At 43.1% G+C, this 25,576-nt stretch overlaps 1 protein-coding gene across 2 annotated transcripts in view; it reads left to right on the plus strand.

Moving 5' to 3' along the window:
• The window catches only part of BAALC (BAALC binder of MAP3K1 and KLF4), an 81,799-nt gene extending 59,928 nt beyond the window's left edge, over nt 1-21,871 (plus strand). Inside the window, exons 2-3 of one of the 2 annotated variants that reach the window (XM_008001269.3) lie at nt 3,939-4,105; nt 20,509-21,871. In XM_008001269.3, the coding sequence (XP_007999460.1) occupies nt 3,939-4,105; nt 20,509-20,619 (278 nt within the window). In that variant the 3' untranslated portion in view covers nt 20,620-21,871. The remainder of the gene's footprint in view (nt 1-3,938; nt 4,106-20,508) is intronic. The other variant, XM_038000214.2, reaches the window with a different exon arrangement.
• Nucleotides 21,872-25,576: the final 3,705 nt, after the last annotated feature.

Below are 25,576 nucleotides of genomic sequence, written 5' to 3' on the forward strand. Positions count from 1 at the left end.
CAGGCTGGCAGCATCATGGTGCATTCAGAGGATGGCTCCTTAGGGGCCTCTCACTCACCTTTGACCTGGGTACCAAGTCATGATGCACATAGAAAATGGCAACATCTGGAGGTTGGGTGTGGGGGCTCACACCTGTAATCCCAGCACTTTGGGAGGCCAAGGCGGGTGGATCACTTGAGGCCGGGAGTTTGAGACCAGGCTAGCCAACATGGTAAGACTCCATCTCCACTTAAAACACAAAAATTAGCTGGGTGTGGTAGCACGTGCCTATAGTCCCAGCTACTCAGGAGGCTGAGGCAGTTCAGTTGCTTGGACCCAGGAGGCAGAGGCTGCAGTGAGCTAAGATCATGCCACTGCACTCCACCCTGGGTGACAGAGCAAGACTCCATCTCAAAAAAACAAGGCAACATCTGTATGGCACACTGGGGGAAACAGCAAGCAAAGGGAGCCCTGGCCAGCCTTGACTCCCACTCAGTAGCCCTAAGGGTTGAAGGCAGTCCTACCCTAGGCTTAGGAAATGGAGTCTCTACCTTGGTCTTGTGCTTCAGACACCCCTTGCCCCTTTCAGCCCATCAGCCCCACCCTTCCCACAGGGTGGGTTATCCAGAGGCCAAGGGGACGTATCTACCAAAGCCTCAGCCCTCCTTCAGAATTCATTGCTTTTATTCCCCCAGTCCATCACAGACAAATATGTGGTTCTACTGTTTGTGATTAATACACAACTCACCTCACTTATGACTCACCACATGAGTTTAAAAGCACTCAACCTAGTTTGCACCCAGTAAGTTCAATCAGGCAAGTCTGCCTTTGGATGTTCTGGCAATATCAAGTTGCTATAGAAAACTGTAAATGCTTGCACTCAGTTCTTATATGTATCCCACAGCAGACAGTAACAACAGTTTGGTCCCTGGAGGACACTGAGTAGCACTATTCTAGACTCTTCTGTGGGTTGTGGGACCCTAGAATCTAGTCTGAATCACACCAAATCCAAATCCACACCAAGCCTGCTTCCAGGGTCTTCATGGGCCTGTTTTCCTGATCTCTCCTGCAGGTGTACACTGCCCTAGCCCCAGGCTGTTTGCAGGGAGGAGTGGGCAGAGATGAGGCATGTGTGCTGTGGTGTTCATACACATGCATCTCAAGCCCCTTTAGGTACAGGATGGAGAACAGGTGGGAATGGGAAGAGACAGCAGCAGGCTGTAACTGGTGGAGGAAGGAAGCCATAAGGATTTGGGGCAAGCCCAGCTGCAGGAATCCATTTATCTGTTCACCTTGAATCCATCACAGCACCCCAATGTGCTGAGGCCTGCCAGTGAGAGAGCTCTGGACCAGATATTTTCCACTGTGACTTTCAATGTTTTGAATTCTGATTTCTGTCCCATGGTCACAGTTGAAAGCTCATTAGCATTTGGCAGAGCAAGTGGGTGACACACGGATAGGTGTCCTGTGGACACTGCCATCTCACTGTGTGGGAACTGCAGTCTTAGCAGCTCTGCCAGTCAACACCCTCCCGCCCTTGATATACAAAAATACACTGTGCTTCTGATGCCTGCCCCATGGCAAATAATTTCTCAACACCCAGGGAAAGCATTTTGTTTGTTTTTCTTTACGTTTGATTAAAAGCAAGCCCAGGCAAATACTCCAAAGGAAAGAGAAACAAATGACTTTACAATTAAAATAAAAACCTACACAATTAGTCATTAGGCATATAAATAATATAACATCTTTAGTAAATCAAGAAGCATTAATTCAAGCAATGAGATACTTTATTTTACCTCTTAAATTGACAAAGATGAAAACCAGAAAAGAAAATATTCAGTATTTGTCAGGATTTAGGGAATATTGCTGTCTTATATACTATTGACAGATGGTCAACAGAAGAAAGACTTGTAGAGGTAAATTTGAAAATATATTGCAAAAGACTTAAAAATGTGTATATCCTTTGAAATCTTGAAAACATCATTTCATAGTCTTCTTATGAAACGATGTCTTCATAAGGTGAATGAAAAGTTGATGTCAGTATCACTCTTGAGTTTTATTTTTTCCTCTTCTGAAGCCGTTCTTGATATAATTGATGTTCTGAAACTTCACTAAGGTCTGTCTTAGGTTGGGCTTCTCTTTTTACTTATCTTGCCAAGTATTTGGTAGCCTACTTCAAATTGAGGTTTCACATCTTTCTTTGGTTCTAAGAAGTCTTTATCTATCATTTCTGTGGATATCGCTTCCCCTCAATCTTCTCTAGCCTCTCATCTAAAACTCTTATTAGATCAAGGTTTAATTTACTAGATTTCTATCCTGCATTTCCTAATAACATTCAGCCCTCTGTGCTACCACAGAGGATTCCTTGGCCTGCCCTTTCAGCTCACTAAACTGCTCTTTCTGTCTATCGTGTTGTTCAGCTTCTCTATTGAGGATTTTTTCTTTCAACATTTAAGATTATTATTTCAAATATCTCTGAAACTTTTTGGGTGACTCTTATCCTCATTTTGTGGTTATATTGTCTTCATTTATCTGAGCAGATTGACTACACTTATTGAAAATTCTTTTCTGAATACCATATTAACTCCATTTCTTTTGGGGATCTCCATTGCAGAGTTAGTTGTCTCTTTTTTATGGTGTTGCCCTTCCTCAAATGTTTGCTCATTCTTGTTTTTGTATGATTTTTGTAACTGAAGTTTCCTGCTAGAATGTCATCTGCATCTATTTGAGAGACCCATTTGGAGAGCAAGGATGGGAACTACTATTGGCCTAACTCTTGGCACTATTTTCAAAATACCAGTCTTCTTAACCAGGGTTTTTGTTTCTGTCAGGTGTCTCCAGCTCCTGAGAGCACTGCCCTTCTCTCTAGTCCTTGCCCCTCACAGACTCCTCTATTGTTGCTGACTGGCCTCAGCAGGTGGAGGAGTAGAAAGCCTGGGCTACCTGGCTGCTCCTTGCCTCCCTGTAACTACAGCAGAGACTCTGTCAGCTTCTGGCATCATACTTGGCATTCCTTGTCATGCTTCCTGGGCCACCTTTTCTCTTTCCAATAAGATTATTTTCATCCTTTGTTAATTCCTCAGTGTAGTCCTCTTCCTTTTCAGTGAGGCTATTTATTTAAACTTCTTTCTATCATTTCTTGGCATTTGTTGTAAAAGGCACACATACTCAGTCCAACACTTTGAGATGGAGCTATTTAAAAAATGTATGTATTGGCCAAGCATGTTGTCTCATGCCTGTAATTTCAGCACTTTAGAAGACCAAGATGGGAGGATTGCTCAAGGCTAGGAGTTCAAGACCAGCCTGGGCAACATAGTGAGACCCTGTCTCTACAAAAAATATACAAAAATTAGCTGGGTATGGTGACACATGCCTTTAGTCCCAGTTATTTGGAAAGCTGAGGTGAGAGGATCGCTTGAGCCCAAGAGTTTGAGACTGGAGCAAGTGATGATCATGCCACTATACTCCAGCCTAGACAACAGAGTGAGACCCTCTCTCTAAAAAAACAAAACAGAACAAATATATAACCTTCAAGCCAGTAATCCCACTTCTAGGAATTTATCCCAAGGAAGTAATTTAAAATAAAGCTTTAACCACAAGGCGTTTCATCACGGTAAGATTTATTACGAAAATGTGGAAACAAATATCCAAGCAGAGGGGATTAGGTAAATAAATGATGACATAGACATGTGAAAAATAATATGGCAGACTATTTAATGGTATAGAAAAAAGTCATCAAGGTATCATTAAGTAAAAATTTCAGGTTACAGAATTGTTTTAAAATCTCCTTTTTGTGAAAAGCGTACGTGTTGTTATAGAAAAGCGTAGCTCTGCATGGTGGGATTTCTGCCAACTTTTGTTTTTTCATTTTGACTATCTTTTTCTCCTCCATTTTGGGATTGTTTGCAACATCTGCCATGTGCAAGCTTCTGGTTCCATCCTCTGCTTACCTCCCCCAGGCGTGCTGGAAGATGGACTGTCCTCCAATGGTGTGCCCCGATCTACAGTCCCAGGTGGAATACCCAATCCAGAGAAGAAGACGAACTGTGAGACCCAGTGCCCAAATCCCCAGAGCCTCAGCTCAGGCCCTCTGACCCAGAAACAGAATGGCCTTCAGACCACAGAGGTAGGGTTGCAGCCACAGAATCAACTGGGGACTGGAGAATGGGGGCAGAGCTTGCTTCAGGGCAGAGCCACACAGCAGCTGTGTCCAGGGAGGGACCAGGGATGGCTCACCTTGGCAATAAAAAGTCTCTACCCCACCCATGTAAAAATTGCTGCAAACCCCACCCCAAAACCCTGCCTTGAAGGTTGCTGCTTTTTGTTTCCATGTGTATGTTTGCTTAGGTACAACTTTATTCAAGGATCTTCTTTTCTGTGGCCACTGTCACCATGTTGATGGTGAGGACTGTGCTGGTTAGAGGAACCAGTCTTAGGCCAGGCAGCTGGCCAGTCTCAGGGGTTGGCAGGGTGGAGAGTGGGCAGAGGAAGGAAAGAGAAGACCAGAGTTGTTGGAAACAAGCCTGGCATTTTACTCAGGCCCTCCAACCAGGTGGGCAGTGGAAGGGCCCCCAAGGGTGGCTCTCATAGCAGAATGTGGTGACAGTATCATCCCCAGACTGTTGGAAGAGGCAGGGCAGTCATGTCCCTGGACATGGCTGGCATCCTTTCTTTTCTCCAAGGGCTATTTTTGGGAAGCTCCTCTTATGGGTACAGGAGGGGCAGCCCAGAATGAACGCTCTCAGTAGGCTGGGCTCAGGCATCTGCAGTCTCTTCCTCTTCCACCCAGTTCCTCCTTCTGACTTCCTTGTCTTCCCTATGCCCCACCCCCTTCAAAATCCACTGCTTACCCTATGCTCCATCCCCATTTTATCCTATCCTTCTGTCAAAATGATACTGAACCAGGCTCATTCTGTCTGTGCACAGCAAACCAATCACTGTAACAATGAGTTTTGCAAAAGAGAAAGTTTATTCATGAGGTAGCCAAGTGAGGAGGCAGAAGAACAGATCCCAAATCTGCCTCCACAAAGATAGGGTTTAGGGCTATCTATGGGATAAAGAAGCTGGGTAGTCTAAGGCATGGGAAAAGATGATTGGCAGTGGGGGAAAATGAGATAATCAATAGTCTGTGCTTGCATAGTCATGGTTCATGGCTCTTCACAGGACTCATGTTGAGAAAATGGCTGTGTTTGCATGATCTTCAGAAAGAGTTTTGGTCTTCTGACTTCAACATGTCACCTCTTGGGCATTTCTACAAACCCAGTTGAAGGGTCAGTGATCTCAACTGGCTTTAACTGGACAAGAGCTAACCCCAAGTTCCTGAAAAACAACTTTAAGCAACTGTTACAGTGGTGAGCTATATGTCAGATATGTAGTCTGTAACAAAGCTAGTGGATTGGTTAGCTATGGGACTTTTAGCTATATAGGTTTTTAAGATTAACTAGAAGTAAGTGATTAAAAGCAAGCAATGCAGGTTAAGTTTGATAGGCTTAATCAGGTTTAGCCCCCAGTTCCAAAAACTTACTGGTCCTGTCCCCTCGGGTCAATGCCACCTGTTTTCTGAGAGTGCAACTCATTATCTAATGATGGAATTCTTGCTCATATCAGTGAGTTTGCCTCTCTAAGTTTTGGTCAGAAAACCTGTTGCAAATTCATCTCTAAAGCTCATTAACTAAGGGCCTTTCAGAAATCACTAAGCTCTCAGAATCTCAGGTTCATTATCCCCACAATAGAAATAATACCAAAACGAGTGAACAGATGGGCCTGCTCTTATAAACTGGGATATAGATAAGAATGGCAGTTAGGATTAACAGGGGACAGTTAGGCACACAGCGCCATAACCACTTAAATGAAACACTAACGGGGGCCCTGCAGACACTGGAGAAGGTAATGGGGGTTGTAGATTTCAGGGTTGTGGTGTCCTTCTTAGAGTTCTGTATTGTCTACTTTGCCTATGCATAAGCTGGCCTTCTAGAGACCTAATCATCATTGCCATCTCTCAAGACAGTCTGGACCTTGTGGTGACTGCTCTACCACAGGCCCAGATATTTGTCTTCTAGTCTCCTCCCCACATTTGTGCCCTCACCCTCTGAACCAGGACGAGCCGTGGTCAAGAGGAAGCAGTTTTGCCTGGTGGATGGCATGATCCATGCACTTGTTTCCCCACCTCATTTTCTGCTCGCCTCATTCATCACTTTAAAATTGTGTTTTGCAGTATACAAAGTGCTTTTAAGTGTACTGGCTCCTTAAGTTCCCCTAAGAGCATTGTGAAGTAAGCATTATCCCCATTTTATAGACAAGGAAACTGAGGTTCCTTTGATTGTATTACATGAATAAGGCCATATAAGTGCTGTAGAAGGATGTTGGTAACTTTAAATTGGAAAAGGTTTCTATTAAGAAGATAGAACATAAGAGCTGCAAGTACATTTTAAAAATGAATAGTGTATTAGTCAGTTGTTGCCTCAATAATGCTGCATAACAAAACACAGCAACATTCAGTTGCTTGAGACAACACCTCCCCCCACCCCCACCACTGCCACCATGGTTAGCTGTAACTTAAATAGGCTCAGCCTGACCTTTCAAGGGCTGGCTCAGTCTGTTCCATATGTATTATTCTGGAAACCAGGCCAAGAAAGCAGCAGCTTTCTGGGGTATATTCTTATGACTACGGCAGAAACACAAGGGGGCAAAACCAAACTACTTGAACACATTTCATGTCTCTGCTCACATCATACCGACTAATATCCCATTGGCCAAAGCAAGTCAAATGGACAAGCCCAACTTCAAGCAGGGAAACATACTCTGTCCAAAGTGGAGAGAGAGCAAAGAATTAGGGTCAATAATGCAGGCTACCATATGCCACATACATACACAAAGAAATGCAACTCATAACTTCAATGAATTCTTGTAAGGTGGCACATCCATGTAACCATCAGGCAGATGAAGACATAGAACATTATCACCAGCCCAGAAATCCACAATGTCACCATTCTTCTCACTCCTAGTATTATAGATCAGTTTGATTTATTTTTGAGACTTTTATAAATAGAATCATACAAGTGTGAGCTTTTTCATGTCTGGTTTCTTTTGCTCAACATTATCCTTGTGAAAATCACCCATGTTGTTCTGAGTTGCAATAATTTTCTCATTTTCATTGTTATGTATATTTCTTTATATGAACACACTGCAATTTAACCATTTTACTTTATAAACATTTGGGTCATTTCCAGTTTGGGGCTATTGTGAACAACACAGCTTTTAATGTTTGTGTGCATGTCCTTTGGTGGACAGCACTTCTTTTGGGAATATACTTGGGAGTGGAATTGCTGGGTCATAGGACAGAGGTATATTTGACTTTCATAGACGCTGACAAATAGTTTTCCAAAGTGATTATGCTGCTTTATACTCTAACTAGCAGTGATTGAGTTTCAGTTACGGAACAAAAGAATTAAAAATCAGTAAGTTGTGCTTAGTCTGTCTTCCTTGTGGTAGCAACTACTTATTCATTTATTGTTTATTTACTTATTTTTAGACCAGGTCTCACTCTATTACCCAGGCTGGAGTGCAGTGGTTTGGTCACTGCTCTCTGCAGCCTCCAGTGCCTGGGCTCAAGTGCAGCCTCCCAACTAACTGGGACCATAGGCACACACCACCAGGCCCAGCCAATTTGTTAATTATTTGCAGAGAGGAGATCTCACTATGTTGCCCAGGCTGGTCTCAAACTCCTGAGCTCAAGCAATCCTTCTGCCTCAGCCTCCCAAAGTGCTAGGATAACGGGTGTGAGCCACTGCACCCAGCCAGTAGCAAATATTTATTCATGTGTGGTCTAGGTATGACATAGGGTGCTAAGCACTTTGTTATATTATCTCTTAATCCTCACAATAACTCTAAAATGTTGACATTGTTGTCTCCATTTACAGATGGGAATTGGTACTCAGATATAGCTAGGGAAAGTAGGTCCCCATGCTCCCCCCCACACACACACATACACACACACTCTTATACACACACACACGCACACACACTCTTATACACACACATGCACCCACACATACACACACACATACATACACACGCATACACATGCACACACGCACACACACATATACATACACATGCACACACATGCACACAGACATGCACACACGCACACACACATGCATGCACATACAGCGCACATGCACATATGCATATACACACGCACATACACACACATGCACACACACGGACATACACATGCACACCACGCACACACGCACATCATGCACACATGCCCACACACACACATGCACATACACTCACACATACACACACTCTCACATGCACACACACAAGCACATACATACACGCATACCATGCACACACACATGTACACACACACACATACACACACTCACATACACATACACACGCGCACACACACACACACACACCCACACATGCACATACACATGCGCAGACATGCACATACACAAGCACACGCACACATACACACACATACACACATACACACGTGCACACAAATACTGCACATGTGCACACACATACACACACGCACATACACACACGCACACACACATACACACACATACATGCACACACTCACACACACAAATGCACACACACGCATACATGCATGTGCACACACACTCACATACACACACACACGCACAGACATATGCACACACTCACACATACATACACATGCACACACACATACACACACAGACGCATACACACACATACACACACACCCAGACGCATACACACACATACATACACACACACACAGACGCATACACACACACACCCCCCCCCCCAGACGCATACACGCACATACACACACATACACACATACACATTTTGGGAACTCTTGGGGCTTTAAAATGGGGCAGGCAGAGTCAGCCCCCATAGGGCTTCAACAGCAGTGGAAACTGTCACAGAGGAGTGATGACCACACACACCTGCCCAACGCAGCACCCCTGGGCAGATGATGCATATCTATGAGCAGCCTGTGCAGCTTTTGTTTTCATAATTAAGTGAACATGGCTGTATTGTAACTATTTTCAAAATAAGATCAGGGAGCTGATAACTTCAGTTTTAAGGGTTTACATTTAGAAGATAATCAGTGGTCTTCACATCTTGAGACCTCACCAGTCACTGGCCATTCTGAGTCCCTCAAAAGCCAAGGCAAAGGTTTTCTGTCTAAGATGTTAGTTTAGAAGCTAAATTTACCTGTGATTGATGCTTCTGTCAGCAGTGCTATCTCATACCAACACTCAGGCAGGCTCTCAACTGCCTACGATTTGCCCAGAGAAAATACTTTTCTTCCTATTCCCTCCTGGGCCTTTGATATACTGTTTTTTCCTAGTGTGTCTCTTAGACTCTGGGCCAAAGCTTTGTGCATTTTCAGTATCTGGCTCAGTCAGTATCCGCTTGCCCCTTCCAGTCTTCCATCACACCCCTATGTGAGCTATTAGCATATCACAGCGCTCCCCTTAGGTGCCATCAGGCCACCTGGTTGGTGGTTCTTTGGCATTTTTTTTTAAAGCTTTCCTTCTCCAGAAGACCCCTTTCATGAAGCATGTGTCCTCATCCACAGGCCTACTGTAGTGCTGCCATTCAGATTTACAAAACAAATTTGTATGTGAAAGGCAATCCTTGCTAGGCCTGGAAAATTTTTCATCAGTTCCTATCACTACTCTTAGGATTCATTCATCAAATGTTCATTGAGTGCTGTCTAGGTGCCAGGCACTGTTCTAGTGCCAAGGATCCAAGGGTAGAAAAGACAGACACGGCTTTTGCTCTGAAGCAGCTGCTAGTTTTAATGGAGGTGGGTTGGGAGCCAAATAATATAGAATAAATAAAGCATTTATAGACTCTGAATGGTGCTATGAAGGAAGTAGAAGGTCACTAGTCAGGGGTAGCAGCTACTCTATTTAACGCAGATGACACCTCACGTTTAAGCTGCTTTCCGAAGGGTGATGGGGCAACTAATGCTGCTCATGGCTGTCAGCAACTGCACCTTGTGTTTGGAGCCCTTCTCCACTTCCTGTCCCATCAAACAAACCATATCTTCCTTTTTGTCCATTCCCTCCAGTCCCCCCGCCGCCTTATGCCTGGTGTTAATAGGTGTTAACTGGCAAGAAGATTGTGGCAAAAATGATCCTTCACAAATTGGAACTGACCGTCTCAGTGGGGAGCTCTTTCTCTTTCTCTGTTGCAGCACCTTGATTTCCCCAGTCATTTGGAGACTTACTGACTCCACAGTGTCTGATAAATCATTGGCTTGGTCTCCTTCATCCAGCTCCCTACCTGAGCTCAACAAAAAACATGAGAGGCAGCGCTGTTGTTGCTTGTCTTCTCCCGCTAATTAGTTGTTCAGGAACTTTGAGCTGCCTCCAAACATTTACTCTCTAACCTGAATGTGCCATTTCCTTGGGCTTAGGACTCTTGTTCCCCACCTTCCCCCATCCCGCCCACCCTGCTTAAAATACCTCCTCAAGTATTCAGCTACAGTAGAAATGTATATGTGACCATAGCTCAAGTGGAAAAGGCTCTGACATGTGGCTGGCCTTCCAGGGAACCCTCCTGTCTTCAGAAGCTACAAATTTTCAAGTTGCTTTATTATTATTGGCAAAGTGACTGGACCGTGCTAAAGGAATTAGCAGGGGGATTGATTCTCAGCTAAGGAGTTTTCTCCTCCTCCTCCTCTTGCCCCCTCCCCCAGTGTCTGGTCAACATCATTGGCAAGGCAAGGCCCAGTCTAGGAGAGACAGGTGAAGGTCCACAGAGCTAGGAGACCTGATCAAGAAAGGAGATTAGGACCAGCCCAGGATTTCTCCTGGATAACACTTATATGAGACATATCAAGGAAGAGTTTGGAAAGTAAATATGAGTCTCTCCTAGAAAAACAAAAACAGGACCTTATAAGGAGGGAGAGAATAACAGAAACCTGTGGGAAAACCAAAGGGAGGGAAAGCTATTAGAAGGGCACTTTGGTGTCCTCTCTAGTGCAAGCCTGGGGAAAAAGGAAGGAATTTAGCAACACAGAGATGTGCACCTACCTACTGGCTGCTACCTCTTGTAGAGATTTGCAAGACTCGGTGTTCGTCTAAGGGTCTGCAGTCAAACCAGTTCAACTAGAAGGCTCTCAGGGCAGAGACTGCCTTATTTTTCTTTATATTCTTCCCTTGACTCCTGAGCCTACTTCAGGGTTATGAACCTAACAGGTACTCGCTACCTACGTGTTGATTAAATGAGACAGCCTAGTCATCACTCAGATTAGAAAAGGTTCCCATAGCTTCGACCCCACCCATTCCGGCTCTGCACCACCAGCCTGTGATGACTGTTCTGTGGGTGCCCAGTTGCTTTTCTAAAGCAGGTTCTGCTGCCTTCCTAATGTCTGTTCTTCTATCTGAGGTTCAAGTTGAAAAGCAACAACTCCTTTTGGCACTTGATACAAACTCCCAGGGTGAGTAAGTCTAAGTGTGGATGGGGAAGGGAACTGTGGTCTGCATAGAATGTGCTCCAGGCTTACAGGATTCTTGAGAGTTTTACCTGCAGCATGGTCTGACCCCTGGCTTCCAAGGCTAGCAGCTGGCCCTTGGTGGAGTTGCTAAGATCGAATATCCCCTGACTGACCTTGCATTAATGCCGCACAAATTCACAAAGCAGCAGCAAATAAATTCACAGAATTTGAGAACAACTAGGGTGTGTTATCGTGTATCTTCCTCTCATGAGACCTGTCTGAAAAGAAGTCAAACATCTGGAGTTGCAGCTGTCAAACTCTAGTCTTTAATCTTTTGGGAAGGAAGAGAGGATAAAACTAATATTTCGAAGTGCCTGCAACGTGCCAGACACTATGACATCATTTTTAACCCTTACAGCTCTAAAAGGTAAGCAGCATCATTTCCTACCTGGGAAAACAGAGACTCAGAAACTAGATATCCGGTCAACATGGCCCAAGGAGTCATGATTTGACTGTGTTCAAATTCAAACCCAGATCTGTCTCCATCTAAGCCCCATGTTCTTCCTTCCCATTATCTGAAACTTAGTGGTGGAGAATTTAGAGTGAGCCTTGGCAGAGTTGTGAGAGGTGGGATATGAAACCTGGGGTCACCATCTTTTTTGACTCATCACCAATATTGACATTGGCCTTGAGTTAAGTGCATTTGCCTGACTGGTTTCAGCTGCCTCATTGAGAAAGTGAATACAGTGACATTCCCACCTGTCTCTCAGGAATGGTGCAAAGAATGATTAATCACGGATGTAATTGAAATCTTGTAGCAAAGTTCTGGGACACTGAGGCAGGGCAATGCACACAGTTTCTGTTCCTAGGGATTTTCCTTTTCTTTTCTTTCTGAAGATTTATCTTCACACATGTGTTCATGGTCAAGTTATTTATTGGGTGTCTATTATGCGACAGGCACTAAATTAGAGTCTGGCAATACTATAATAAACAAAATAGACTAGGTTCCTACTGTCTTGAAGTTTACAATATGAGAAGAAAGTAAAAAATAAGTTAAAAAATAAATGCATAATTTAAACTGTGGTTAAAGGCCAGGAAGGAAGTAAAGAATATAGGGAGAGAGAATAATAGAGCCCTATGCTTGTATATGCCTAGAAAATCCCTGCAACATTCCGTAAGAAATTATTAGTCATAATTATCTCTAGGGAAGGCACTAGAAGCCTTTCTTTACTCGTTGAATTTCTTTTTGCCATAATTATGTCTTCCTTTTATAATTAAAAATACTACTTACACAGAAAAATTGGTGTCTCACACATCATAATCTCAGAAGCCGTGCTTTTCTTTGTTGTCTGTGAAGAACTATGAAAAGGTTTGCATAATCCATATTAGGTACAGATATATTTGTGGAGTTCAAGCAAAGCTGAGAACATCTCTATTTCCATCTGTGGGGAAAGTGAGAAAAGGCTGAACAAAGGTAGCTGCAGTCCTGAATCCAGGTCTCCAGGGGCAGCCAAGCTGTCCCAACCTCCACAGGAAACAGGCTAATTATTGACATCTGAACCCCAAGATAAACAAGTCCGTCTGGGTCAGAGACTGGCAAGAGGTTATCACGGCCAATCTGGTTACCCTTAAGAAATGGCAGACTACTTTTAATTAAAGAGGCAGTATCAAGAAGACTAAAATCTATGATTCATGGGTACTAAAGCTGCAGAAATTAAAATGAGGTAAGGAAAGAGTTGAAAAGCTGTAAAACTAGGTGAGAAACCAGAGGTGGCCCATTAACAAGAGTCAATGGTGATAAAACTCACAAAACAAGAATGTTAGAAGTAGAGGAAGGATTGGTGTGGCTGCACGAGAAAAAGGTGCCAATTAGGCTCCTCTCATTATGGAATTGGGGGCCATACTTTTTTTTTTAAGCCAGTAATTGCAATAGAAACACATTTTCTTTTCTTGTCATTAAAAAGGGACGGGGGCGTGATATTCAATAAAAAGGTTTGGCTGGCTGAAAACTACATCAGAGGAAAAAATATGTTGTATAAAGCATCACAGGCACTGAGGGGCAAAATGGTGTGATTGTTTCTTGTATTTATGTTGCTCTTCTCGGCGGAGGGCAAAACATCTCACTTCTCCAAACTTCTAGATAAAATATCTGGCATGATAGTTCTTTTTCTCATCTTCTTTCTCTCTTGTTTGGGCTTGAAATCTAAGGTTTTTGAGTTGTAACTAGATCGTGTTGATGAAAAGAGTCAAACTCTGTAAAATATTTGAAGAGATTTATTCTGAACCAAATATGAGTGACCATGGCCCATGACACAGCCCTCAGGAGATCCTGAGAATATGTGCATGAGGTGGTTGGGGCACAGCTTGGTTTTATATATTTTAGGGAGGCATGAGACATCCATCAAATACGTTTAAGAAATACATTGGTTTGGTTTAAAAAGGCAGGACAACTCAAAGCAGAGTGGGCAGGCGGGGGGTGGAGGCTTCCAGGCTATAGGTAAATTTAAACATTTTCTGGTTGACAATTGGTTGAGTTTGTCTAAAGACCTGGGAGCCATAGAAAGGAATGTTTAGGTTAAGAAAAAGGATTGTGGAGACCAAGTTTTATTGTGTAGAGGAAGTTCTTAGATGGCAGACTTTAGAGAGAGCAGGTTGTAAATTTTTTACAGACTTAAAGGGGTGGCTGGCTCTTAAATGATTACCTCCTGGATCTGGGAAGGAAGGAAGGAAAACAAAGGGGAAAAAGGATTCTCTATAGAATATGGATTTTTCCCACAAGAGACTCTGTGGGGCGATTTCAAGATATGGCAAGGAAATATATTTTGGGGTAAAATATTTTGATTTTCTTCCTTGTTATGCCAGAGAGAGACTGGAAAGTAGACATAATATACAGGGTTGAACAAAACCTATCTGATGAGAATTTATGGTTTGTAGGTCATGACTCCCCAGGCCCCTTAGATAGAAATTTGGGCAAGATAAAATAAATCAGAGTTTAGTCCTCAATTGCAACGACTACCAACCTCTTGAACATCCTCATGGCTGCTTTTGGTTGGGTACTTTTCTGTCGATATCTCAGATTCAAAAGCTTCTCTTTCATAAAACGTTTCTGAGAAAATGCATTGTTATTCTAATTGTTCAATATGCTAACTTAAATGCAGTGTCATTATTTGAAAGTGGATTTGTTTATGGCTTGGAACCTTTTGAGTCCTATATCATCGGAGTTACAGAACTCCAGTTTGTCCTTTATCCGGAAGCACAACTTTTAGAGTTATTGTTGTTGCCATTTAGAAGTAGTAGTAGCAGTAGTCCTCGTTTCAGTATAATGGGGCTTTATATTTTAATTTGCTGTTTGACATCATCTTTTTACAAATAAAATTAATGTTAATAGCTATAATTGATGTGACTAACCATCCTGGTTTGCTGGGGCCTGAGTAGGTTTCTGTGATGCAGGATGTTTAGTTTTAAAACTTTTTGGCAGGCCGGGCGTGGCGGTGGCTCACGCCTATAATCCCAGCACTTTGGGAGGCTGAGGCGGGCAGATCACAAGGTCAGGAGATCAAGACCATCCTGGCCAACATTGTGAGACCCCCATCTCTACTAAAAATACAAAAATTAGCTAGGCATGGCTCACACCTGTAGTCCCAGCTACTCAGGAGGCTGAGGCAGGAGAATCTCTTGAACCCGGGAGGCGGAGGTTGCAGTGAGCCAACATGGCGCCACTGCACTCCAGCCTAGCAACAGAGTGAAACTCTCTCTCAAAAAAAAAAAAAAAAAAAAAAAAAAAAAAAAAAAAAAAATTATCGGCCCTGGATAAACCAGAATAAACTAGGAGAAGTTGGTAACCCTCTCAATGTTATGTGACATACTTAATTCTCTCAAAGAAAAGTAAAAAGCAGGCATTATTTCCTTCATTTTTCAGATAATAGAACTGAAACTCAAATGTCAAAGCAACATGTCTTGTTGCAGCTAACTGGTAGCAAAGGCTTGCTCCATGCCCAGGTCTATCTGGCCCCAAAGCTTGTGCTCTGAACATTTCCATTGTGCAGGCTTATGATATACAGATTTAAGAAATGGCCCTATTGTAATTGGGTTACAATTACATATATCTGTGGCTGTTATAGGAATGACTACTTTGTAGCCTCTTAAATAGGCTTGGAAATCCAACTACTGGATTTTTGCTTAGATTTTTTTTTTTTTTTTTTTTTTTTTTTTTGAGACGGAGTCTCACTCTGTCGCCCAGGCTGGAGTGCAGTGACTGGATCTCGGCTCACTGCAAGCTCCGCCTCCCGGGTTTATGCCATTCTCCTGCCTCAGCCTCCCGAGTAGCTGGGACTACAGGCGCCCACCACCTCGCCCAGCTAGTTTTTTGTATTTTTTAGTAGAGACGGGGTTTCACCGTGTTAGCCACGATGGTCTCGATCTGCTGACCTCGTGATGCGCCCGTCTCGGCCTCCCAAAGTGCTGGGATTACAGGCTTGAGCCACCGCGCCCGGCCTTTTGCTTAGATTTTTAAGCTTAGAAGTACAGAGTGAAATAGAGAGCTTTGTATCATCTGTGTATCACCTTTAATAAACTTTTGTGAAATCTTACCAACAGTCTTTTCTAAAGAAAAGCATTTCTGCAGTTTGGAACATTTCCATTTCCATTCTGGAAAGCCCTCTTGCCTCCCACCAGTTTGAAGGGAATGCTACTGTCAATTTGGCTCACTTTAAAGAAGCCTCTGCATTGTATTCCATGCCCCAGTCCTTAAAGCTATGTAGCGACGCCGGAAGTGGAAGTCAGACGGAATTGGTCTCATAATCACCACGGTTTTCTTCAGGAAACAGAATCACTGTCTTTTCCTTCACAACGCTTTGTGTGTGTGTGCATACGTGCGTGTGCATCTGTGTGCCTCTGTGTGTGTGTGTGTTTAGCAGGCATGGGATAGTGCAATGTGAACTCAGAAAATGAAATAACTACTGTTGATGAAAACAGTCAAACTGTAAAATATTTGAAGAGATTTATTCTGAGCCAAATATGAGTGACCATGGCCCATGACACAACCCTCAGGATGTCCCAAGAACATGTGCCCAAGGTGGGCAGGGCACAGCTTGGTTTTGTATATTTTAGGGAGGCATGAGACATCAATCAAATACATTTAAGAAATACATTGGTTTGGTTCAGAAAGGCAGGACAACTTAAAGCAGAGTGGGTGGACAGGGGGCGGGGGCTTCTAGGCTATAGGTAAATTTAAACATTTTCTGGTAGACAATTGGTTGCATTTATCTGAAGATCTAGGATCAATAGAAAGGAAATGTTCAGGTTAAGATAAAGAATTGCGGAGAGCAAGTTTTGTTGTGCAGAGGAAGCTCTCAGATAGCAGACTTCAGGGAGAGCAGGTTGTAAAATGTTTCTTATCCTACCTAAAAGGGCACCTAGCACTTAGTTGATTATCGCCTGGATCTAGAAAGGAAGGAAGGAAGACAAAAGGAAGGGGAAAGGGGATTCTCTACAGAATGTGGAGTTTTCCCCCAAGGGATGGCTTTGCAGGACCGTTTCAAAATATGGCAGAAAAACGTTTTGGGGTAAAATATTTTTATTTTCTTCCTTGTTATGCCAGAGTCAGATTGGCATGTATATCATGGCATAAGTCACAATATACAGGGTTAAATAAAACCCATCTGATGAGAATTTATGGTTTGTAGGGCATGACTCTCCAGACCCCTTAGGAATTTGGGCAAGATTTTAAAAAATCAGAGCTTAGTCCTCACTACTCTTAGAAAGAATGCTTTAAAGGACAGGAGGAGTTACAGACAAATAACAAGAAATGCTTAGTTTCAAGGTTGTGTGATTTTATCAGTTCTCTGCTTTGTGGGAAAAATAAGCCCATAAAAGTCTTTGCTAGCCCTGGTGCCAGTTCAGGCTCAGAAAACCTGAGTGTAAGACTGAGCCCTAAACAGTATTGCCTACTGGTTGTTAAAGCAAGGGTACACTGACAAGTGTAGTGCATTTATTCATTCATTCATTCACTTATTCAAACAAAGTTAAACTGAGAGCTTATGATGTCTCAGAACTGTGCTAGGCACTAGGAACACACAGAGGAAAGCAGTGACATCCTATCTCATGAAATCAATAGATAAGACTAAAATTATGTAGAGTCAAAATTATCCTTAAATGTTTCTCAAATCACCCATAAAGTGTTATCTTTGGTTAGGTTCCCTAGAAGCAGAACCTGAGATAAGGATGCAAGTAATTGAAAGGATGCAAGTAATTGAAAAAGTACTCTCAGGTGAAACCTGCGTGGTAGTGGAGGAAGCAGGGCAGGGCAGAAGATCAGATTCAGCAAATGTGTGAGTTCAGTCAGCTGAACAGCTATAGTCTAGCCACAGCCTGACTGCAAGGAGCCGTGGGGCACACAAAGCACCATGGATTTGTACCCCCAAAAGACAAAAAGGGCAGCCTTTTGTATCCTAACAATCAGGCATGGGATATGGGCCTCTCCAGGACATGGGCCTGTTTGGCATTCCTGGAGGGGGTGGCTCCAATCGGATGTGGGCAGTTCTCAAAAGAAGAGTGTGCTGTGAGCAGTTAGCAGCCAACAGTCACAGCAGCTGGGAGGGATGCTCTGGCAGAGTAAAGGGAATCTGGAGAGGGATGTCGCCATCAGCTACACAAGGACACAGGATTTATGTGACATGTTAGAAACATACATATCATTTGTTAATAAATACAACAGAACAATAGATTTTTCTCCATCAGTGCAATAGTTCACCATTAATTTGGATGCACTACAGAGGAAGTAGTTTGCTTGTGTTCAGGGGCCATGTTGTATGAAAAATGCGCGTCTCTCAACACCCAGCACAAGGAGATGCTCATGCCTGGAGGGGTGTTCCCACAGGATCTGAGGCAGACTATGTTCCCAGGAGGCAGACCCAGATGTCATCACACAGGATGTTAGGAAGTGCCCTCGAGGCCAACACCTGTGGAAAGGGGTGATGGAAGCAGGAGTGAGTTAAGGGAGAAGTCCAGCCACCCCTGCCCCGTGCAGCTAAATGGCTTGTGGGAGCTGACCTGTTTAGGGCCCAAATGGTCAGACCTTTATGCCCTTCCATTTACCTGCACATTGGGCCATCTTGGGAAGGGCATGAACTTGAGTGAGGTGGCTCTCTGCAGCTGATGCTGTCCCCTAAAGGGACGACTGGAGGCTACTCGCTGACTGTTCTCCCTGCAGTAGGCAGCAGGTCCTTTCTGGAGTGGGGCTGGGCAGCAAATAACTGTGTGCATCCACTAGTGGAGGCAACTCACAGGCTCACTCGTATTCACCCCCAGGACACAATCACAAGAATTGGCACAAGACTGCCCCTCACCAAAGTTGTTTTCTCATTGTGGGGGATGGAAAGTCAGGGACTGGACACACATACTTAAAGAACCTACAATTTAATTAATGCTTTAATGTTTAATATTAATTCAGAACTTTTGTCACTGGTTAATCCTTAGTTAGAAGTGGATAGTCTATCCTACTTTTTAAGGTTATTTTTTCCCATTTTCATTTAGTGACAGGCATTGTACTAAGAGCCTTACATGCATTACCTTATTTAATCCATACCAAAATCTTGTGAGAGAGATAATATTATTATTCCCCATTTTATAGATAAGGGTTAGAGAGGTTAGAAAAAACTTGCCCATAGTGAAATCATATAGCCAGTATTTGAACCAAAGTCTCTCTGACTCCAAAGCTCAAACTCTTAACCACTCTACTAAAGCCAACTATGAAAACTTTCACGTTATCCTTTGATGGACCGTAGCTCATTCACGCATTCACTCAGCAGTGGTTCTTTTTTTTTTTTCTTTTTTTTTTTTTGAGACAGAGTCTCACTCTGTTGCCCAGGCTGGAGTGCAGTGGTGCGATCTCGGCTCACTGCAAGCTCCATCTCCCGGGTTCACGTAATTCTTCTGCCTCAGCCTCCCGAGTAGCTGGGACTACAGGCACCCGCCACCATGCCCAGCTAATTTTTGTATTTTTAGTAGAGACTGTATTAGCCAGGATGGTCTCGATCTCCTGACCTCGTGATCCACCTGCCTCAGCCTCCCAAAGTGCTGAGATTACAGGCGTGAGCCACCACGTCCGGCCACTCAACAATGTTTTAATGAACATGCCCTGTTCCAGGCTCTGTGCTGTGTTGGTATTAAAGATTCAACAAAGAAACCTCTGATAGGAAGCATATGTGCATGCGTTCTTGTGTGGATCATCCTTCCTCTGTGTGTGTGTGTGTGTGTGTGTGTGTGTATTTGTGATAATCTCAAGAGATTAATGCAAATTGTGAGGACCTTCGCATATTTCTGTGAAAGGAAAATAAAAATCTCAGGACTTCAAACTCACTATGCCAAAGGGAAAAGTTAAGCTTAGGAGTTAAGTCACCCAAAACTGCCTTCCATTTTGTTCCTAAATAGATAACTGCAAAGACAGAAGGCCACATACCTTTCTGGGGGACTCCCTCACAATTTCTCACAAAGAAATTCCTTGTGGACCCTAAGATCTTTACCCTAAAACAGATTTCTGTTGGATTTCACCCCATGTAAATTAACAGCTTATCTTCACAGGTGTGGGACAAAGACAGGACTAGGAGTCATCCTTCTGCTCACTTGAGACAAATGCACATTTTACTCATTAACTATTCTATGTTTCTTTTATCTTATGTAAAAATGCAAGTTCATTGAGCATGAGATGAATGCATATTTGACTGTTTCTCTATCCCTTCCTCTCACATATAGAATGTAGATTCAGTGAATGCTCATCAAAGCCTCAAAAGAATGTAACTGTTTGCCCCTTTTCTCTAACCTCCCTTTTCCTTTCCTCTTTCGCCTACTGCCCACTCTTTCCCCCTTAAATATTGAAGTCCTCAAACCCTCTTTGGGAGTTTTTGCACAGATCACAAATGTTCCTGTGATTTGTGTCCCTTTTTCCCAGGCACACTGTCAACTGGGGCAAAATAAACCTCTAAATTGATTGAGACTTGCCTCAGTCATTTTCTTTGGTTTACATTTCCTAGTAACTCAATTCACTGTTTTCAACTTAACAGGCTAAAAGAGATGCTAAGAGAATGTCTGCAAAAGAAGTCACCATTAATGTAACAGACAGCATCCAACAGATGGACAGAAGTCGAAGAATCACAAAGAACTGTGTCAACTAGCAGAGAGTCCAAGCAGAAGGGTAGATGGACTTCTTCTGTGTCCTTCAAGGCACTGGATACCATCAAAGAACCTTGAAGAAGTGGCTGCCCCTTGCTGGACCTGAATGCTACTGAGTCCCTGGCAAGACTGTCTTACCTGGCAGCAAACTGCTGCCTGATTTGTTGGGACCCTTCTGAGCCTTCTACTTATCATGTAAATGTATTGGCACAGTGCTTACGTATGTTAATAAACTGCAAATGTGCAGTTCAGTTTGTCTCTTTGCAACTCCTGTAATAGGGTCTGGTGTAAAAGTAGTGAGTTAAAGCTACAGGTCAGTTTATGAAACAGAAAAGTAGAAATGCATTTCCGGGGTGAAAGAGTCACACCTTAGTACTAAACTCTCCTGCCCATTATTGTGTGTTCTGTTTCAGGCAAGCTTATTCTTTCCTTCTTTCATTTTAAATATTATCATTACAAATCTTACCAGGGTCACTTAAAAGCTGGCTTCCATCCAACTCTAAACCCACATATTGAAAAAAATCAAGGCAGAGAAAAATTCCTTGTTATCCTTGTTTCCTTAGCTTGGTATGAGACAGATCAGATCCAGTTTCCCATGGATCAACCCACTGCCCATAGCATGTCTTTGGGAGGTGTCTGTGAAGCAGTCATACCTGCTCCTCATCTGCCTGGGAAGTCCTCCTATTCTGATGTCCACGTTGGCCTCCAGTCCTTAATGTCACCATGCTTGTGGCCAATGCATCCAAATAAGGATACCCCTCAGGGCTCAGCCAGACATTGCAATTTTGCATAGCTTTCCAGTTCCCTTTGCTTGTCTTCTTAACTGTCTTCCCTCTCTATTGGGGTCATTTGCAATTGTTAATCAAAGATTGAACACTGCGTAGGAGAAGGAGATGATCCAGAGACATGTGGCAGCATGCATGGCTTCACCTTGGTCTCTCTGTTCACCACCCCAGGACTGTCATTTTGGCATCTGCAAAGGAATCACTTTAGAAAGCCAGCACCTGGTTGATGTGTATTCACACTGACATTAGATTGATGTGCACTGCATTAGAAATGAGGTAACTGACACAGAAAAAGGATGTTTTGATAGGAATAATTTTCTAGTATGTCTTGAAACATGTTCATCTGGATGTATTTTCCTCCAAACTAATGTAGCAGGATTTTTCAAGGATTGTTAACATGCCTGGGATTGGGAAAGATAGGACTAAAGTTGTACCAAACTATACCAATAAATTCCATGTTTAGCAGAAATAGGCAGCCTAATGATGTTATGTTTATATAACATAGTCCGGAGAACTGACATGCAGGTCAAAAGTCAGATACACAACCTCCTTATCTGCTAACTCTGTTATTCTTCAAACACAAGTGGGTAGTGTCATTTTTCCTTCCTTCCTTCCATTGGCAGATTGCATATTTATTCACTAAACATTAAATGTCCATCCTGTGCCAGGTACTATGCAGATGTTGAGGGATTTGGAGTCTGGTTAGTCATTACTGTCTATCCTGAATCTAACAGTGACTTCATAACTAGGAGACTGAATTAGACCCTTAAGGTATAGTGTGTGTTGCAAATCACTCAGCAATGGAATCTTTTATATTCAGGGTAGGTTTGTGTCTTAAACTAGGTGTTCTAATCACTGTACAAGACTTTACCATACACAAAACTATAGTTTTTCTAAACCTTTATCATTTTGTGATTCTTTGAGAAAGGGCTTTTAGGAACTTTATGTTCTAAAAAAATCGTCTTAATAATAATAAAAGAAAAGCAAAACCTGTGACTCATATGTCCCCACTGACATTACTCAGCAGGAGCCCCCAGCTGCCAAAGGTTGGCAGTGATCCTGCGAGTTCAAGGGCTCTTTCTCCCTGGGGATGTGCTTTGTGGCTTCTCTTTACAGCTTTGTTTCTGCATCAGTTCACTGCTGCATGTTGTTTGGAATTTATCACCATAAGAAAGTGTCTCTGTTTTATATAGAAACACTTTCTCACTTCCAGGGGAGAAGGAAATGCAGGGCATATGACCTGGCCCTCCCCAGAACAATCTGGATTTCATGGAGACAGCAACCAGAAGTTAAACCATGTGACTAAAAATGCATCTGGCTACTTTTTCATGTGTGTATGAGACAGAAACTAATCCTTACTATCCTTTTAGGATAACACTTTTCATGGCAAAGTTTGTGTCAATAAAGTCATTAATTTTAAACATATTTGGGCAGTTACAGAGAATCTTTACTGGAATCTTAAATTTGTATGCAGAGCTATTTAGACTTTTTTTTTTTTTTTTAAACGAAGACCTTTTACATAAGTGATCCCTGTGAATCCTCCAAAAAGCCTTGTGAAGTAGGTAAGGAGAATGTTATTAGCACCAATTTACACTTATAGAAATATTTGTAGTCTAGTCAACTAGTAAGTTTTGGTGCAGAGATTCAAGTGGGGGAAGACTGTCTGCAAATTCAGTTCTTTTCCTACCACCACATGGTGCCACCATGTCTAGAAGGTCTGGTGTAACCGGGAGATGAGGCCATTTAGAGGGGAATTGTCATGGAGCCTTGGGCTGGGCTGAGCCCAAGTCTAAGAGGACAATTTGGGTGATTGGAGGGGGCTAGAGAGAGAGAATTGAAGAGGGCTGGTAGTGAAGGCAGTGATTGGAAAGGGCCAGTGAGTTCTCAGGGAGTTTGGGTCTGGTCCAGGCTCACTTATCCCTCCAGAGAGGGTGACCTTGACCTGGAGTGAGAGGTCAGAATACTGAGAGGGACTTTATAGTTCAGAGAAGATAGAAATTGCACTCCTTGGAATAACTGCTTAGACCTAAAGGTAAGGGAAGCCAGGGACTGCCCATGCTGCTGCCAATGCCCTGAGCACAGCTTGGATGTACAGGTAACAGACAGTAACCCCTCAGACTTTATTCATGGCCCACCTTCACAGTGCTTTCCACAACCCACCCCCACCTCCCAGGGTACCTGAACACACTCCCGTTTGCACTGCCTGTCTGAGTCCTGCTAACCTGCATCTGTTTTTGATCCTCACCAGCCAGACTTGCAGGCTGCCCCATGTGACACTGAAATGCCTCCCATTCACATTTGCTGCTCCAAGCAGGGTTTACGACACTGGCAGTGCCTCTGCTGAAATCAGGTAACAGCTGCTGTGTTTAGCTGTCATGGTGTCAAAACTTAGGAATTTCACATAAATAGCCAGCTCTGGCAGAGACTCCTACTTTAGAACTCCAGTATCCATCCTTCCCTTCTTCCTTAGTTGAGCACATGTCCACTTAGAACAAACATTACACTTTCCAGCCTCCCTTGCAGCTAGAAGTTGCTGCACATTTAAGTTGTAGACAATGAAATGAAATAAAAATGAGGCATAGAAGTTTCCAGGAAGTCAGGCTCGCTCTTTCCCCTTTTGCTTCCTGGTGTACAGAATGAGGAGGTAATGGCTGGAGCTACCTCAGTCCACTGGGCCATAAAGTAACTTCAAGAATGAAAACCATGCCAAGATGAGCAATAAGTTAGAAGGAGCATGAGTCCCTCATTCCTTTGAGCTTCATGAGTCTTTGACTATATACCTCAAACCTCTTTTTGTGGGGGAGTCGCTGTTTCAAATGATTACTCACAGCCAAAACTAATTCCTTTTCTTTTCAAGTCTGATAAATTGAACAAAACTATTCTAATTTATATGCATATACTTCCATCTTTCGAAAAATTGGAAGATCGCTCACCCTTGGGCCCTTGGCTGCTTGGCCACATCTGACTGGAGTTGATGAGTGTGCATTGGCTATAGCTGGGGGGTCTCAGATTGTGATGGTCCCTACCACTCATTGTAGCTTACACACGGTAACCTCCCCATTTCTGTTACCTGCCAGAACCCAGAGACATTTGAGCTTGTAACTCCTGCTCCACTTTATGTTCCCAAGCATGTTGTCTTTACACTCTTTTCAGGAGTCATTAAGATACACAAGGTCATATTCTTCTGTTTCACCAGTCTGGGAAGTGGCTAATCTCAGGGGAATTTTCTGAGCAAATTATGAATATTACCTAATATTTAAAATCATGCATTCACTTACTCATTTATTTAATCCAAATGTATTTACTGAGACTCTTCAATGTGCCAGAAGTTGGGATGTGGTGAGAGATACCACAGATATGGTCCCTACCCTCATGGAGATGGCAAAATAGTAGAGGAAACAGACAATAACAATGTAAAGAAATAAGTTATTATAGTAACTTAAGATGGGGATAAATGCTGAAAAGAATGTTAACAGGAGAATGAGCTGGATGGAAGCAGGAATGGAAGCAGGAGACCGTTTAGGAGGCTACAGCTATAACCCTGGGAAGAGATGTCAGTGCAAGGAATAGGGTAACGGTTGCAAAGACGGATGAAAATAGATGGATGCTGAGAACATTTTGGAAATAGAAACATTAGGACTTGCTGATGGACTGGGTGTAGAAAGTGAAGTCAAGGGAGAAATCAGGGTGATTCCTAAGTTTTTTGATTTGAGCAACAGGGTTCTTGGCAAGATAGGGGAAAACGGGGCGGGAAAAGTTTTTTTGGGGAGGCAGTGAAAATCAAAAAGAACGATTTTAGACCAATTAAGTATGAAATAACCAAAGGGAGGTGTCCAGCAGGGAACTGGATGTATGAGTCTAAAGTTCAAGGAATTGGTCAAGGGTGGAGCTGTGCATTTGGGGGTCATCAACACATGCAAGATATATAATGGCACAGGAGTTAGTTCACCCGATGAGAAGCTAGTGAGGGAAGTCCAGGGCTGTGCCAAGAGACACTCCAACATTCAGAGAGTTGGTGGTGGAGGAAGAGTCAGTAAAGGGTACTGAGAAGTGCTGAGGCAGTTAGGAAGAAAACGGGGAGCTCATTTACTGAAGCCAACATTTAAAAAAAATGTTTCATGAAGGGAGAAATGGTCAGTCATGGTGAATACTGCCAAAAGGTGAAATCACGTGA

The sequence above is a fragment of the Chlorocebus sabaeus genome, chromosome 8 (assembly GCF_047675955.1).
Source record: "Chlorocebus sabaeus isolate Y175 chromosome 8, mChlSab1.0.hap1, whole genome shotgun sequence".
Lineage (NCBI taxonomy): Eukaryota > Metazoa > Chordata > Mammalia > Primates > Cercopithecidae > Chlorocebus > Chlorocebus sabaeus.